At 37.5% G+C, this 18,400-nt stretch overlaps 1 protein-coding gene across 8 annotated transcripts in view; it reads right to left on the reverse strand.

Moving 5' to 3' along the window:
* nars2 (asparaginyl-tRNA synthetase 2, mitochondrial) overlaps nucleotides 1-18,400 on the reverse strand; it is a 74,535-nt gene that overhangs the window by 24,276 nt on the left and 31,859 nt on the right. For all 8 annotated transcript variants that reach the window (XM_020530696.2, XM_048597817.1, XM_048597818.1 and 5 more), the window contains 5 exons: nucleotides 11,776-11,908; nucleotides 6,095-6,193; nucleotides 4,806-4,843; nucleotides 4,049-4,115; nucleotides 1,695-1,832 (listed from right to left, as the gene is read on the reverse strand). In XM_020530696.2, coding sequence (XP_020386285.1) covers nucleotides 1,695-1,832; nucleotides 4,049-4,115; nucleotides 4,806-4,843; nucleotides 6,095-6,193; nucleotides 11,776-11,908 — 475 coding nt within the window. The remainder of the gene's footprint in view (nucleotides 1-1,694; nucleotides 1,833-4,048; nucleotides 4,116-4,805; nucleotides 4,844-6,094; nucleotides 6,194-11,775; nucleotides 11,909-18,400) is intronic.

Below are 18,400 nucleotides of genomic sequence, written 5' to 3' on the forward strand. Positions count from 1 at the left end.
AATGGATTACTGAATGATGATATCATACAAGGACATTATTCAATTCACCTTTAATGATCACTCAAGATTAATTACAAGAAATATCAAATTCTTGGTCACCACACTTGAGAAAGGACATGAAGCACTGGAGAGGGTATAGAAGAGATTTGGCAGCACTTGTGGAAAGAAATCAGAGTTAATGTTTCGGGTTGAGTGACCCTTCCTCAGAACCCTGTGAATAACTCTGATTTCTCTCCACAGGTGCTGCCAGACCTGCTGAGCTTTTCCAGCAATTTCTGTTTTTGTTTCTGATTTACAGCATTTGCAATTCTTTCGGTTTTTACAGAAGCGATTTGTTAGAATCATTTCAGGGATAGAAGATAAATTATGAAGCTCTCCTTTGAGATCACACAACTCTGATTTGGAGATACACTGCTGTTCCATCATGGTTGCTGGGTTAAAATCCTGGAATTTTCTCCCAACTGCACAGTTGATGCATCAGCACCAAACGGACCACAATGGTTCAAGGCAGCAGCTCACTGCAATCAAGGGCAATTAGGAATGGATAATAAATGCTAGCCTTAACAATACCCAAAGGATTGCTGAAACAGAGGCTGTTCTGCTTACCGAAAACGAAGGTTAGATGAAATCTTGAAGAGACATTTAAATGAGGAAAAGCTTTAGATTTGGTGAGTAAAGAGAATGGTTTTGAATGATTGCAGGGTTAATAATGAGAGATAATAAATTTAAAGGTGATTTAGTGGAAAAAACCTCTTACAATCAGTAGTCAGGATTTGGAAAGCAGTACCTGAGAGAGTGATGGATGCCAATTCAAAGGAAGCTTTTAAATAGGAATTGGGTAACTGTTCAAAGGAGAAAAACTCTCAAGGATATGAGAAGCAGTGGAAAGTGGGATGAAGGGGTAATCCTACAAAAGAGCTGGCAGAGACTAAATGGATCAAATGGTCTCCTCCGATGAGCTATGCTATAATTATGTCCCGATCTTGAAATTTCACTGTTGATAATGCTCAGAAAATGCACATTTAGGAAAGCACCAAACATTTAATAAGGTAATTCATCCATATAATGCAATATTTTTACAACTTGTAGTTAACATTCACCATTCTACGTGGTGCACTTTAGGACAATTTTCATACCTTTCAATAGTAATATAATTTAACCATGGTAATGTGTATTTGCATTTTATTTTAATCTTAATAATTTGGAGGATGTATCAAATTTAAACATGCACATTGTCCATATTATTTTGGGATGTCTTTTCTTTAATTATTTTATACACTGCAGAAATACTTTTGGCTCAAATTTTAATAGTCTTTAATATGCAAGAGAAAAACTGACAATTAAAAATATGTAGTTGTACAAAAAGATGAGTTCTTCCAATAAGGTGAAAATGAAGATGAAAGGGAGATAACACGTATACTTGTATCATAATGCTGTTTGTAGCAGCGTGGTGTAATCATTTTGTCATTTCTCAAAAATCTTCCTGAATAGATTGTTATTTAGTTTATTTAAACCATTGTTACAGAACATATTCTGGTTAAACAAACAACAGTGCAAGAGGCTACATTCAGTTAGAATCTGAAAGATGAGTAGATTTTGAACCATTATGTCTCCCATCACCAGAGAAGATGAGTTAATGAGCTTATGTTAGATATTACAATGCTCAATACATAAATCATCCAATTTCTGCTTACTGTATGCTGAGGATGATCTTGATTATCTCTGGCATAAAAGGGCTTGATGTCATAAGGATAATTAACCACAAAAACAGGGATATTGCCACAGTGCCGTACCAGACAGTTCTCATGCTCAGTCTGTAGGTCACAGCCCCACTGTAAAAGATGACAGTCAATATTTATTTCAGCACCGTTTCAAAGATAATGCATACAGTACATGCAGATGCATACAGCTTTTATATAATTACATTCAATAACAAAAATAATTGAAGAACAACATCCTTTCAACTTTAGTTAAAAAAAGATAATTTGGAAGCATCTTTTTAAATGAAATACTACTCCATTATCATTTTAACATTTTAACTTATTATAAGCAAAGCTTTCCAGCTTGAAACAATTCATTAAGTAACTCAAGATGCCTACTAAAATACATTATGGCTGAAACAAAATTTGAGAAACCTGCTTCCTGCCTACCAGATGAAATGTCATGCAAGTACTATCCCCATCTCATTATAAATGATCACAATGGCAAACATGCCATTCCAATGAAATTACAGTTTCAGTTTCATGACAAATGAAGGAGTTGGAAAGCAACACATTTATGCACTTTGTTTAAATTATACATCAGATTTGCTTTCAAATATCCATGACTGCCACGTTAATTTTAGTATTTATTTGTAAAGGAATTCCTTTAATCGGAATTATGCACGTATTTTGTTTTCAAGAAGCTATTGCTCAATAATAGGAATCAAACTAAAACAGAATTACGTGGACTAACTTTCCTTCTGTATGGATTTGCAAGTATTTGTCTGTAGCATCAACTGGAAAGAACTAGACATAGGGAAGTTGAAGAAACATGCTCAGTTCAACAGGAGAAGTGCCAAGTTTTGAACACCTACAGCTGTACTGTGTAAAGTTGTGAGATTTGACAAGTCTTACTGTCCTGGTTGCCGCTAGAAATATTTGTTACACTTGATCACAGGTAGTGAACACATTATGCACATCATTCATAAAAAGAATTTTCAATTCACATCATAAAACAATTTGTCATACTCAGCTATACTTACAATCACAATCTTTTTCTATTTAAAAACCCTGATCAGCTTTGTCTAGCTTAAGAGAAAACATTGCGCAGTGACAAACATGCAAATTCATAATCCATTAATTATAATAAGTATTTTCCAATTATAAGTGGAAGTCATATTTAAGAAATTGAAGGTTGTGTCTGGAATTCAATACTGACAACTGCTTTAAATCTGAGCAGAAGTATTTATTGGCATGTCAGTTCATGACAAGCACAGTGGCATATATGGCTATCACTGTGTTGAATTACAGGGAGTTAATATTGCAAATTGGCCAGAAAACTTCAGAAATCAGGAAAACATTGAAAAATACCTATTTTGTGTTTAAGTCCAGTCCTGCAGTTTACTTCAGAACTTCCTCTTACACAGTACAAAAACTGTAGAAATTACTGCCACTAGTTCCTTTTCAGACCGCATCTGCATTTAAGCAGATGGGTTAGAATTAAATAAAAGCACTTCAGTAAAAGGCAACTAAATTGATGTATGTACTGTAAAGCCTGCTCTACTAGAATACACACTGAAGAAATACTTCTTGTCGAAATTTACTTAAACTGTGCACAATATATTTTCCATTCTTACGGGAATCCTCATGGGAATACGAATTTGGAGAATGCATTTCTATCTCCTGTGCTTAGCGAAGCTTGAAATATAGCCAATAAAGCTGTCTAACATTGTTACAGCCTTCATTTTTATTACCTTGGCATTTGGATATGAAAATAAATGGACAGAATAATGCTAAAAGCAATTGAAAGCAACAAAGTCGTCGTCTGAGGAAGAAAGCGAAACATTGAAGACAAGAAACAGAAGTAAAAAGGTTTAAAGACAAAAAAAGGTAGGGATACTCAGCAGTGAAGAAGGTGGAATGTGAACAATAACTCCAGATACTTTATTACAATTTGGCTTCCAAAATCCATGTTGAGGAAGCAAAGAATGAGAACAAGTTTGCTGAAGATATACAACAAAAATGTTTTATCTACAAATGTTAAAATTATGGCCAAAGGATTACTTCTTTAAATGTTTGTCCCAATACTGAATTAATTTGGGGAACTGAAATGAAGCAGTTTGAACAAGTGATTTTTTTGATTTTAACTATTTTGAAAAAAAACTAGGCTTAACATAACAAATGTTAACTGTTTGTTATAGAAGTATTAAAATCACTAGTTAACAGTTGGGAATTAGATTTTCAATAAAGTAGTCTAGAAAAGCCATCTAATATCTCCAAGTATTACATGTCCAATATCACTGTTGTAATTTCATAAAATGATTCCACTTTCAGGCCACATTTTTTACCTTTGGTTCAAATTTGAAGGTTTCCGTGCTTCGCTGCAAAATGTCAATTGCTTCAGTATAGGAAAGCCTAAAAAATATATTTATATTTCAGTTATATTGAATAAAATGTTATATTTGCCAAACATTTTGATTAACCACAATTATCAAATCTAGGGGATTTGCAACCTTATAGACTGCCTTTTTCAACATGTATTTCCTTTAGGCAATATTAACATGATCACGCATAGAATCACAGAACCCCTTACAGTGTAGAAAGAGGCCATTTGGCCTATCGAGGCTGCGCCGACCCTCTGAAGAATGTCCCACCCAGACCCAGTCTCCCAACCTATCCCAGTAATCCCGCATTTACCATGGCTAATCCACCTAGTTTACACATCCTTGGATGCTACAGACAATTTAGCATGGCTGATCAACCCAACCTGCACATCTTTCGACTGTGGGAGGAAATCGGAGCACCAGCTGAATACCCATGCAGACATGGGGAGAATGTGCAAACTCCACACAGACGTTTACCCGAAGCTGTATTAGAACCCAGGTCCCTGGCACTGTGAGGACAACTGTGCTGACAACTGTGCCAACCACTGTGCCACCCCATTACAAGTCTGTTATCAAAAGTGAAAAACGAAAAGATGCATTTAAAAAAAGCTTCCATGTAGAAAGAGAGGATGCCAAACCTACATTCTGCTGCAAACATGTAAAAAAAATTTACAGACATTAAAAATCCATTGAATTTTTATAAGAGAAATAACTCACTTACACTTGAAATGAATTTTTCAGCATCTGTTCCATCCTTTCCTAGGAATAAAATGTCCATAATTAGTCACTAATCCTTTTGTAGAAGACTGGAAAAATAGAATGGAATTTTCCTTAAAAATAATTCCTCACCAGCTCATGGACTTTGCTTTAACAGAGAAAAAAAGATATTATCACCATCTTTTGCCTTGTTCCATCATGAACCTGCTGCAGTTCCTATCATTCTCAAAAAATCATAGAATCCCTGCAGTGTGGAAACAGGCCATTGAGCCCATCAGTCCGCACCAACCCTCCGAAGATCTGGGTGGGGTGTTCTATCACACACCCACAACCCTATCCCTGTAACCCTGAATTTCCCATGTCTAATCCACCTAGTCTGCACATTCCTGGATACTATGGGCAATTTAGCATGGTCAATCCACCTAAACTGTACATCCTTGGACTGTTGGAAGAAAACCAGAGCACCTGGTAGAAACTGACACAGTTACGGGAAGAATGTTCAAGTTCCACACAGTCACCTAAGGCTGGAATCGATCCTGGGTTCCTGTGAGGGAGCACTGTGCCGCCCCTCATATCCCCTTCTCATTCCCTAATGTGTATTAGCTTAGAAGCTGATCATCTCAAAACATCTTGCAGATCTGATGGAAGTTTATGGACCGGATAAGTTAACTGCATTTCTCTCCCTACGGATGCTATATGGCCTATTGAGAATTTCTAACAGTTTCAACATTTATTTCTTAGTTCTAACATCTACACTAATTTGTTTTCAATTCAGTTGGAATTATATATTTCCAGTGACACTTTGCAATTCTTAACATATCAATTCAGAAGCAGAAAAAAATTTATTAATGTAAAAGCATTAAAATTATTTATATTCATTATGAATGTGGTGTTAAAATTGATAATCACTTTTTATATCTTAATCAAAGGGATGCTTTAACTTTCTGGGGTAGAAATTATAAACTCGGAATACTAACAAACAAAAAAGTCCAAAATTATTGGTGATGGAAATTTCCAAAACAGAAAATCTTAATATTCTGTTCAGGCAGCACCTGTGGACAAAAGGATACAAAAATATTTTGGATTTGGCACCTTTGTTAAAACTGCCATGTATTCATGATTTTATAAGTCTGGAATTTTGCTTCATCAGATTTTCATAATTTTAAGATAGATGTACAAAAACTGCTAGAAATTATGTGGTTTCTCAATGCTCCATCATCCTTGTCTTTGTATAAATTTCATTGCAGAAAAACTGAAGATTAATCTACAAGATTGGAGACGGATATACAATACCTTTTGTCCAGGAGCTACATTTTTGTGGAAGAGCTCAACATCATCTGGACAGTTTGAAAGAATATGTGAAGTTGTGATCTTGAAGAGATTCTCCATTACCTGGAGAAATTAGATAATATTGTCAAAGCCAGTGGCAAACATTGCAGTTATTCTGAAATCAAGTCTTAAATCAATCGACTAGAGGAAAGACAAGTCTTTTCATGCAAGGAATGTGGACAACACCTCCAAAATCAGCATTTATTTTCCATGAGAAGATGGGAGTAAATTGTGTGCTTTGATACAACTCAGTGGCTCAAGTGCCATTTCAGAGGACAATTAACAGTCAACAACATTATCACAGGCCTGGAGTTACATACAGACTGTATTAGATAAGGACAATAGATTTCCTTTCCTAACAGATACTAATAAACCAGATGAATTTTTTCCCCCTTTTAGTCTCATGGTCACCATTACTGTTATTGGCTTTTTATTTCAGGTTTAAGTAACTGAAATTAAATTGCTAGCACCAAAGTGGGTTTTGAACTCATGCCTCTGGCCTCTGGGTTAAAGAGTACAACAGAACAGCATGTTATGCTTTACACAATCTAGTGAAATTAATAAATATCAGATTTAGACGTTTTCAGAATGAACTTGAAAGTCCACAGTATTTTAAGTATTATTGCAAAAATTTTTTCTCCACTTTATCTGAAAATTATCTGCAGGATGCTGTATTTCAGTATGCCAATGTACAATGCCATAGACAAGGCATTACTATATGGCAGGTTGGAAAGGAAATTAAAGCTCCAGAACAAAATTACTCAAGAAAACCACACTGGCACAAGCTGAGAAGTTAAAACATTTGCCAAATCACTTTGAACCGACTTTTTTTTTTTAAGAATAGAGTGTGGGCATCATTGGTTAGGCCAGCAATTGTTGACAATCCCTAACCACTCTTGAAGGTGGTAACAAACCATTATTTGGCATCATTGTAGTCTGTATGGTTTCAATATGCAAGCACTGGTCAAAGGAAGTTCCAGGATTTTGATCCAGCGACAGTGAAGGAACAGCGGTATAACAACAGGACCTGGCTTGTTGGGAAACTTGTAGGTAGTGGTACCATGCCTCTGCTGCTCATCCTTCCAAGCACTTGGCATCCACCACCCAAAAAGTGGTATCAAAGAAACCTAGTTGAAATGCTGCAATGCATCTTGTAGATGTCGAATATTGCTGCCACTATGTCTCGATAGTCAATGGGACTGAATGTTTATGTTGTGAATACAGCGACCATCAAGCAGACTGCTTTGGCCTGGATGTTGTTGAGCTTAGAGTTTGTTGGAGCTGCACTTATCCAGGTTAGTAAGAGTCTTTTAAAAAAAAAAAAGTCATGGATATGGGTTTTGCTGGCTAGACCGGCATTTACTGCCCACCCCTAGATGCTGGTAAATTGGTTTCATGAACGTCTGCAATCCATTTGGTGCAAGTACATTCAATGCTATCAGGAAGGGATTTTTAGGATTCTGACCCTTGGAAATTGAAGGGATGCTCGAAGTCAGGATGGTGAATGGCTTGGAAGAGAACCTGCAAGTGGTGGTGCTTCCATGTATCAATCATTTTTGTCCTTCTGAACGGTAATGATTATGGGTATGGAAAGTGCTGTCCAAATAAACTAAAAAGTCTAAGGAGCACTGTATCTTGCAAGTAATTACAAATAATATCAAGACAGATAGCAACAGCATACTTTTATATATTTAAATAAGCAAAGGGGTAAAGTGATTATATGTCCCTTGGAGGACAAATTAATTTTGGGGAACCAGAAAATGGTACAGAAATTCTTTGCAGTCTTTACAGGAGAAGACTAATTGCATTCCGAAAATACTAAATAATCAAATGGGCAAAACATGGAAGAGGAAATGAATACAATAACTATCACGAGAAAAAAACCTGATGGGATGCATTCCAGTATATTAAAGGAAGAAGTGATAGAGGATACACCGCTAATACTCTGGACGACTGGAAACTGCCAATGTAACACCTTTACTCCAGAAGGGAGGGATTAAAAAAAGGTAACAATAGGCCACTTAGTGTAACATGTGCTGTTAGGAAAATATTAAGAGTTTATTATAAGAGGTACAAGAGCTGAGCATTTAGAAACACGTAATTTGATCAAGAAGAGTCACATGACTTCATGAAGGGGAAATTGTACCTGACAAACTCATTCTGAGGAGGTAACAAGCACGATAAAGGGAAACCTGTGGATCTAACATATTTGGATTTCTAGAAGGTATCTGATAAGGTACCACTTGCAAGGCTACTTAATAACACAAGTACCCATGGCATTGTCGGTTGTATATTAACATGGATAGAGGATTGGCTAGTTAATGAAAGAGAGAATTGGATAACGAGCTAATTTTCAGGAATGGCAACCTCTAACTAATAGAATGCCGCAGGGATCAGTGCTCGGGCCACACTGTTTACAATATATATGAACGTCTTTGATGAGGGAAGTGAATGTATTATAGCCAAGTTTGTGGAGGACAAAAATAGGTGAGAAGACGAGTAGTGAGCATTACACAGAGTTTGTAGGGGGATAGAGAGAGTTCAAGCGAGTGAGCAAAAACTTGAGAGATGAACATAATTTGGGAAAATGTGAGGTCACCCACTTTGGCAGGAAATATACAGGAGCTGAATATTATTTAAATACAGAGAGTGCAGAAAACTGCAGCACAAAGGTATTTAGGAGTATTCACGTAGAAATCACAAAAAGATAGTATACAAATTCAGCAGTTAATATAGAAGGCAACAGAATGTTGGCCTTTATTTCAAAGGGAATGGAGCAAAAAAATAATAGACTTATAAAAATTGGACAAGGCACTAGTTAGGCTCCACCGAGAATACTGTGAACAGTTTGGTCCCCTTATCTAAGGAAAAGTATATTGGCATCGGATGCAGTCCAGAAAAGTTTAATTTTGGTTATGGAGAAATTATTTTATGAGAAGTTGAGTAGGTTTGCCCCATACGCATTGAAATTCAGAAGAATGAAAGATGACCTTATTGAAACATTAGAGTTTCCTAGGAGTCTTGACAGGGTAGAGATATGAAGTTTGTTTAATGTTTTTGAGAAGATTTGTAGCTCAGGTTGTAGACAAGCTCACCGATCCAGTGAGTTTGATTGCAGACGTTTCATCACCCTGCTCGGTAACATCATCAGTGCACATCGGTGAAGCATTGCTGTTCTGTCCTGCTTGTTATTTATACGCCTTGGTTTGCTGGGGTGGTTGGCATTACTTCCAGTTCTGTTTTTCAGTGGTTTGTATATCTGGTCCAGTTCAATGTGTTTGTTGATGGAGTTCTGGTTGGAATGCCAGGCCTCCAGGAATTCCCTGGCATGTCTGTTTGGCTCGTGCTTTTATGGATGTGTTATCCCAGCCGAATTTGTGTCCTTTGTCAGTGTGTAATGAGACCAGTGAGAATTGGTCATGTCTCTTGATGGCTACTTGACGTTCGTGCATCCTTATTATCAGTTTTCTTCCTGTTTGGCCCGTGTAATGTTTCTCTCAGTCCTTGCATGGTATTTTGTATATTATGTTAGTTTTATTGGTTCTGGGTATGGGATTCTTTACGTTCATCAGTAGCTGTCACAAAGTGGTGGTTGGTTTGTGGGCTACTCTGATGCCTAGAGGTCCGAGTAGTCTTGTGGTCATCTCTGATATGTCTCTTACGTATGGTAGGGTGACTAGTGTCTCTGGCCATGTTATGTCTTCTTGTTGCGGTCTATTGTGGAGGTAATGGCGGATTGTGCTTTTTGGGTATCCATTCCTTTTAAAAACTCCTATAAAAGTGTTCCTGTTCTGCTTTGCACAATTTCAGGATGCTGCAGTATGTTATGGCTTGTTTGAATAATGTCCTGATGCAGCTCCATTTATGGGCGTTGGGGTGGTTGCTGGTGTAATTAGGTATCTGGTCCATATGTGTGGTCTTTCTGTATACACTAATCTGGAGTTCCCTGTTGTTCTTATGTTCTACCATTATGTTGAGTTTGTTTCTTTGTGGGAGAGTCTAGGACCAGTGGGTATAATCACAGAATTACGAGCTGCCCAGTTAGAACAGAGATGAGGAGGAATTTGTTCACTCAGAGTGGTGAATATGTGGAATTCTTTACTGCAGAGGACTGTTGAGGCTGGATCATTTGGCCTATAAAAAGTCGAGATAGACAGATTTTTAAATCAGTCAGGTTGTGAGGGTAAAGTAGGAAAAGGGAGTTGAGGATTATTAGGTCAACTACAACCTCACTGAATTACAGAGCAGACTTGATAAATCTAATGGCCCACTTCTGCACTTAGTTCTTATGCTCTCACAGAAACATGTCTGCAGGATGACAAATTGGGACCTGAACACTGAAGAGTACAGGACATTCGAGGAGGAAGTTAGAAAAAGTGACAAGATGGTTCTGGTGATGACAGTTTTAACACAATAGAGGGGCAAGACCCAACTTTAATTAAAAAAAAGGTAGAAGCACTTTTGGTTGAAATGAGAAACAATACAAGCAATACGTCACTACGGGCACGGTGTACAGGGTTCTTAACAGAAATCACGTTGCAGGATGGAAGACAAGGAAGAAATGAAGAGAAGCAAAGTACGACGATAACTGTAAGGGATTTTAAGCTATACATGCACTGGAAAAATCAGATAGGCAAAAGAAACCTAGAAGAGAAGTTTTTAAATGATTTTCTGGAATACTTCCTTAGAACAGCATGTTATGGAGCTGAAGGAGAGAAGGCTACACTAAACCAAGTATAATGGAAGGGGAATTAATCAACTCATAGTGGAGTTGGTCCCAGGAGCAGTGATCACAATGAATTTCATATTCAGTTTGAGGAAGAGATGAGTGGGCCTGAGGCTTATATTTTAAATTGAAATAAGGACACTTATGACAGCATGAAAATGGAGCTAAATAAAGTGAATTGGCAAATTAAGTTAGATCATTACAGATGCAGAGCCAGACATTTTAGGCAATATTTTAGAGTACACGAATGCTTTAAATAAAATGAATATTCAGGTAGATTAGTGGTTGAGAAGTGAGGTGGAGATTGGGGGAATCCACAAGGCGGTAGATGTGCAAAATCAATTTATCACAAATGATGATGTATCCAATTTTGTGAAAAATAAGGCATCAGTGATTGAGCGACTAGTAAATGATTGTTAGGCTGCATGAATTTAAAAATGGCAGCATGAAGCGTGCACAGAACTGTGGGTGAGTAATTGGAGTTTTAAAATAGGCTACTATACTTCTCTCTTCGTGCATCACAATAAACAAGACTCTCTTGTAAGTTACATATATTTAAGTAAAAACATACTTTTAACATTTTAACCAGGAAATGGTGATTTATGCTTTACTTTGAGTATTTGAGAATTAATTTGGTGGTTAACTGAAAAGTAAGATTGCAAAATCATTACAGCAAATTATGTCATGTACAAAAGCTATGGATTGATGACAATAAATGAGGATCAAGATATTATTTTTTGCTTCTGCAGGAGGAGGATGTGAGAAAATATTAATAAAATCTATGTTATAATGTAATTTATGGTACATGGCTATGTCATCATTAGCAGATTAATGAAGTATAGCAGCTTTAGATCACACAGAGAACAATGTAGAAAAGTCACTGGATTCAGTACAATATTATTAACAGTTGATTCATTACCTCCATAATGTCTTTCAAACTTTCAGTGAAGGCAAGTTCTGCTTCTACCATGTAAAATTCTGCTAAATGTCTTCTGGTTTGGGAATTCTCTGCACGAAATGTTGGTCCAAAGGCATATACTTGAGTGAAAGCCCTAATAAACAAATTTTTTTTAAAATTTCTGATTGCTAAACTTAATCAGCCAATCTAAAAGAATTCCACATTTGTTTTAGCCTTGTGATTACTTTCTGCAATTTGGAGTAAGTTAAACTAAATTCTTTAGTACAATTTGTACAGCAACAAAAGCAGGTTTTGGGCATTGAGGTTGGTTGGCTCGCCGAGCTGGTTTGTTGTTCCGCAGACGTTTCGTTACCGTGCTTGGTAACATCCTCAGTGCAGCCTCTGATGAAGCGTCACAGTGTGTTTTCCCGCCTGGCTTTTAAACTCTGGAGTCCGTTGCGATGGATTGCCTCACTTCCGGGTTTCCTCTGTAACCACGACTTTGACTGGGACAACACCAAGATCCTGGGACAGGCTAGGCAGAGACAAGCATGAGAATTCCTGGAAGCATGGCACTCCACGAAGCAGGCTATTAATAAACACACTGAACTCGACCCCATATATATTCCACTACGGAGGAAACCCGGAAGTGAGGCAATCCATCGCAACGGACTCCAGAGTTTAAAAGCCAGGCAGGAAAACACACTGACGCTTCATCAGAGGCTGCACTGAGGATGTTACCAAGCACGGTAACGAAACGTCTGCGGAACAACAAACCAGCTCGGCAAGCCAACCAACCTCAACATCCACAACCCGAGCTACAAATCTACTCCAAAATCTTACAGGTTTTGGTCAGTTGAAAAGTAAGGATTTTCCAAGAAAATCTCCAATGCTTATAAAAGATTAATATACAAATTTTAATCAAAAATTGTAGTCGAATTAAATCTGTAAATCTATATATCTTAGTAAGTTTATTGTGACCAAATCAGTCCAAAATGAACAATTTAAGCAAAACATCAATATAAAGATTGACAAATAATAAATGAACATAACTCAGTATTTCAGCTAACTATGGAAAATGATGTTCAAGTTTACCATTTGCAGATCAAATTCTAATTTCGCAGATCAAATCAAAATGGTCTAATTCAGAGAATTCAAAAGGATGTATTTCATTATTCAAAGACTGCCAATAGGAAAAGCTTACATTTTTGAAGCTTACAGCACCTGTACTTTTAGTCAAAAAAACATTCGTAATGGATGATGTCCAGTAAACATTATGGATTTGAAAGCCAGAGAGATTAGAACACCCAGAGATGCAATTTAAATGACTGCTCATGCCATTTTTCTGGGTATTTCTCCATCTTCATGCAAGTTACACAACAAGATTTAGGAAAATGGCTTTAGAATTTCTAAGACTACGTTTCCATTACCACTTTGTTGGTACTTTTGTTAACAAGTGGTTGTTATTAATAATCCTGTTCCTTCCCCATTAAGTCTGTTGATAAGAATATGAGAAATAGGAGTAGACCATATGGCCCCTTAAGCCAGTTTCACCATTCAATATGATCATGGCTGATCATCTGCCTCAATTTCACTTCACTTCCTCAGACCTGATCCCCTTAGATATTTGGTCTGTTGGAATGAACGTCTTTTTTATTCATTCATGGGATATGGACATTAATGGCTGGGCCAGCATTTATTGCCTGCCCGTATTTGCCTGTGAGGAGGTGTGGTGAGCTGCCTTCTTCAACTACGGCTGACGACTTGCTGTAGGTAGACCCACAATGCTAGTCAGGATCATGGAGAGTGTTCCAAGATTTTGACCCAACAACACTGAAGGAACAGTGATATATTTCCAAGTCGGATGGTGAATGATTGAGGGGAACTTATGGGTGATGGTGTTCCCGTGTATCTGCTATCCTTGAACTTCTATACGGTTGTAATTGTGGGGTTGAAATGTGCTATGCAGCATTACTCAATCATGGAGCATCCACAAATATTTGAGGTTGAGAATTCTAAAGATGCGCAACCCATGGAGTAACAAAATTTCTTATCTCAGTCCTAAATGCTGCCCCTCTTCTCTAGATTCCACAGCAAGGGGAACCACTCTTTCTATACTGTCCTTTCAATGTAGAGGTTTAAGAACTTGATCATGTCAGACAATGGGAAATTTACTGTTCCCTCATCCTTGATACAAAGGACTGACACATACAAACTGTTGATGTTAAAGCTGGAATTATCCCTATCAACAGCAATGATATTTTCACCTGAATAGATGAAGTAAGTCACCAAAATAGTTAGGTAAAAAGTAAAGAAAAACCCCATTAAGTTTCAGAGTAGGGGCTTGGTTTTGTTCAATTACATATATGAAGGTTCTGAGCCTAAAAAGCTTCTAAGATGAAGTAAATTATACGCACAAATTGCATAATAACAAACAACGGTCTGAATTTGCATACAGAAATTAAAAAAAAACATCAACTGCTCAATACACATTGAACAGGAACATGTAATGTTTGGCAGCAATGGCCAATTTGATAAAGTTGTTACAGCAAGTTTTGTACTTATTTCCAGCCATGAGATGTGACTTTTTGAAGTTGTAACTATCAATTCATCATGGGTACTGATGAGCAAAAAATAATTTACATGAGACAGGTATTAAGTTGTTATCTAAGAAAACAAAATCTGAATCCTGTTGGTTGGTCATTTTGCTTTCCTATTTGCAGCAGACACGTTCAGCACTTGTAAAGTCAGAACATTAAGAAAACAGCTACAAGCCACAGAAAACAAGTGAATAAATATTCTGTTAAAAGTGAACAGTTTAACGTATTTGTCTCTTCTATCACTGATTCCAATGTACCAACAGGTTTTATACTCCAATTTAGGAGAAACATAAAATATTCCTAGTTTTTGTAAGCATAACAGCACAATGAACAGGAACTAGTATGAGGCTGAATTCCTTAGTTTAACTGTTATCTTAACAAGCATTCTGATTGCACTGGTTTAATCAAGGAGTTTAATCAAACTAAAAATATGTGCTGGGGGTTCCAAAATCCATTTCTACCAGTGGAGAATAGGACTTGGAGGAACCAGATCCTTGAATCACCCTGTATAATTATGCAACTTTTCCTAGTCATTCAAGTGCTATACCAGAAATACAAAGAGACAATTAGAAACACAGTCTGGGTCGTTCAATGTCACTCAAATGGAAACAGCTTTTACCTCATTTCTCTCACATAGTTAGGACCAGATAGATTGAACAAGAAAATCTAACTGATTAGATTAGAGGGCCTGATGGAAAACTGAATTTTTTCAGGCTTCAAAAAAGTCTTCTCTCTCATGGTCTGGGCCAAAAACATCAACAAAGCAACCTCGTAAGTTGAACAAGAACATAACTATGTGCAGCACAATTTCATGCTGTCTCTCATCAAACAGGAATTTTTGTTACTGTATCTAGTCTACCAAATATGACTAAAGACCTCTGGTGATTGATTGAACTTCAGAAAGCAGAACACTGGCAGATTCAGATTAAGCTATAAATCAAGGAACAAATTTAAGTAACAGGCGAGCAGTTGCAATACACAATGAAGTGCCTTCCACCATTTCTGCAGAATCTTACTCTATCCTTGAATAAAAAATAGACTAGCTCCAACTCCTAATATTCACACTGGACTAATTCCATTTTGTATCTCTTATAAATATGATACATTTCAGGTGGATGGCAGAGTGTCTACATGGGGTTCCAGAGCTATTTGCTTAGGTTCCACATAAGAAAACAAAAAGTAGTACATGAAATCAGAGGTGTGGAATGTGCTCAAATGTAGATAACAGGTAGAAGAAATAAAGGAAATAAAAACAGAAAATCATCAACATGCTGTCCACAAACAAAATATAAACAGAAGAGAAGGAAAAAAAAAAGCACAGAAGGCTACAATCTGAAATCCTTGAATTCAAGGTCAAAGCTGAAGCTACAAAGCATTTAAACAAATTCAAGCATCATTAGAATTGCAGGAAACAGAAGTCAGAGTAGGATTGGGCAAGGAATTAAAGTAACAGGTGACTTTTGTTCTCTCCTTTCCCAGTCTCTGAACTTGCTTGAAGGAACCTATTATATCCCTCACTTTTGCCAGTTACAATGCGGAGGTGCCAATGCTGCTCTTGGGGGAGACAAAGTCAGAAGTCACTTGACACCAGGTTATAGTCCAACAGGTTTATTTGAAATCACAAGCTTTCGGAGTATTGCTCCTGACTTTACCTGACAATGGAGCAACGCTCCGAAAGCCTGTGATTTCAAATAAACCTGTTGGACTATAACCTGGTGTGGTGTGACTTCTGACTTTGCTAGTTATGACAAAAGGCTATAAACTCAAAACATTCACTGTTTCGCTCTCCACAGATACTGCCACAGTTGCTGACTATTTCCAACAAAAAGCTTTTGCTTTTATGGTAAGAATAAGGCGCTTATTCTCTAACAGGCAATGACACAATGAACAGTATTAAGGCTATTTATTGGGAAGACTGTTAGAGAAAATATATATGGTGAAAAACTATCAGCTGAGAACCGATGGGCCTGCCAAGTCGTACCAAGTACAGGAAAGTGCAATTGGAAAGTATTACCCTTCCAAACAGAGTTGGGTGGGCCGCTGGAGTTGGCTGGGTGGGGATGAGGGGGTGGGGTCAAGATCAGATGGACTGTTGGTTAGATTTGGTGGGCCATTGGGGTGATGTAGGGAGAATCAGGAGGAACAGTGGTTGCAGCAAATCGACAGCTGGAGACACGAGAAATCCTAGCTTAACAGGCAAGTTATTTCTAACCCCTACTTACAAGCGAATTCTCGGAGGCCAACTTGGAGTGTGCCCCAAATGAAGTGAACCAAGGTTCTTGTTGATTGAAATTAACTTCTTACCTTGGCCTCTGTCCTCAATATCTTCTTGCACGATCAGGACTTGGAGTCTACTCTTTTTCTCTCTCACTCAGATTGTTAAATAGTTAGCTCTGCTGTCTGGTATTTCTAATAATCATTTGAATTATTTAAATATTCTTGGGATGTGGGTGTTGCAGGCTAGGTCAACATTTACTGTTAATCCTTATTGCCCTGGAGTAAGTAGAGGGGAGTTGCCATTTTCAAGCACTGCTCTCTTAGGTTAATATGAGACTTGAAAGGGAATTTGCAGTGGTAGTGTCTCCATGCATCTGTTCTTGCAGATAGTAGAGATGTTCAAAGTCTGTCCCGCTTAACATGGTGGTAGTGCCACACGTCGAAGGGTATCTTCAATGCAATCTCCACAAAGACTATATGGTGGTCACTGCTACTGATACCGTATCATGTACATTCACAATTGTAACAGGTAGATTGATACGGATGAGGTCGAGTGAATTTCTTCCTCTTAGAAATTTCCTCACCATCTCCCACAGACCTAATCGAGCAGCTATTTCATTTAGGACTCAGACAGCTCAATCTTGGTAAGGGAGTCCATGTTTGACCTGATGTGATGAAATTTGATCCAGTATCAATGTTGAAGACTCCCAGATCAATGCCCTCTTGATTGCAAATCACTTTGCTGCCACTTCTGGTGGCAATGTCCTAGGACAGAACAAACCTAGGAATGGTGATGGTGGTGTCTGGGACATTGTCTATAATGTATGAGTCTGTGGGTGTGACTATGTTGGGCTGTTCCTTGACTAGTCTGTGGGACAGCTCTCCCAGTTTTGGGATAAGACCTCAGATGTTGGTAAGGAAGGCTTTTCAGGTTGACAGGGGTGCGTTAACCATGGTCATTTCCAGTGCCTAGGTCAGTACCTTGAGGTGCGTTTGGTTTCACGCTTTTCTTTTGACTTTGTTAAGGGTTGGTACAAATAACTGGCTTGCTTCACAATTTCAAATGGCTTTTTTAAGAATAACGTGTAACCAGACTAAGTGAAGATGGCAGATTTCAGTCCCTAAAAGGGCATTAGTGAACTAGATAGGTTTTAATGACAACTGACAATGGTTAAATTGTTGCCATTAAACAAGTTGTTAATTCCAGGTTTTTTAAAGTTGAATTTATATTGCACCATCTGTCATGATGGAATGTGAATTCACATCCCCACAAGCTTAGTCTGGGGCTTGGATTACAAATCCAGTAACATTATCACTAAAGTATTACAATTTCTTGTATTATGAATTTATTATTTCGAATTTTTGTAAAATTGAATCTCATGTTTGTAAACCTTGCCTTTTTGACATTTGATAACCAAGGAACAGAAAAATTGAAAAGTACCCCCTCACCACCAATAAGAACATGTTGGAAAACTCTGAGCAAGCACTTTTCCTCATGGAATCTACAATTTCTTTTACTGCCATAATCAGTATCAGCACTTCCACACCTTCATTCCACCACTGAAATTTTAAAGCATTTTAATAATGAAATTTTAAACATTGTTAAGCAAGGGTATGGATCAAACTGGAGTTGAAATACAGGTCAAATTGAATGGCAGGATAGATTCACGTGGCAGAATTGGCTGCTCCTTGTTCTGTCACATCTTTCTACATAAACAATATGATAGTAATAGAGAACAAAATTGATGAGCTCGAACAACATGACGCTAAGTCTTAATATACATATCTATTGAAACTGAAAACCAAAGCATACAGAGTTAGAATTATAG

The sequence above is a fragment of the Rhincodon typus genome, chromosome 6 (genome assembly GCF_021869965.1).
Source record: "Rhincodon typus isolate 14 chromosome 6, sRhiTyp1.1, whole genome shotgun sequence".
Taxonomy (NCBI): Eukaryota; Metazoa; Chordata; class Chondrichthyes; order Orectolobiformes; family Rhincodontidae; genus Rhincodon; species Rhincodon typus.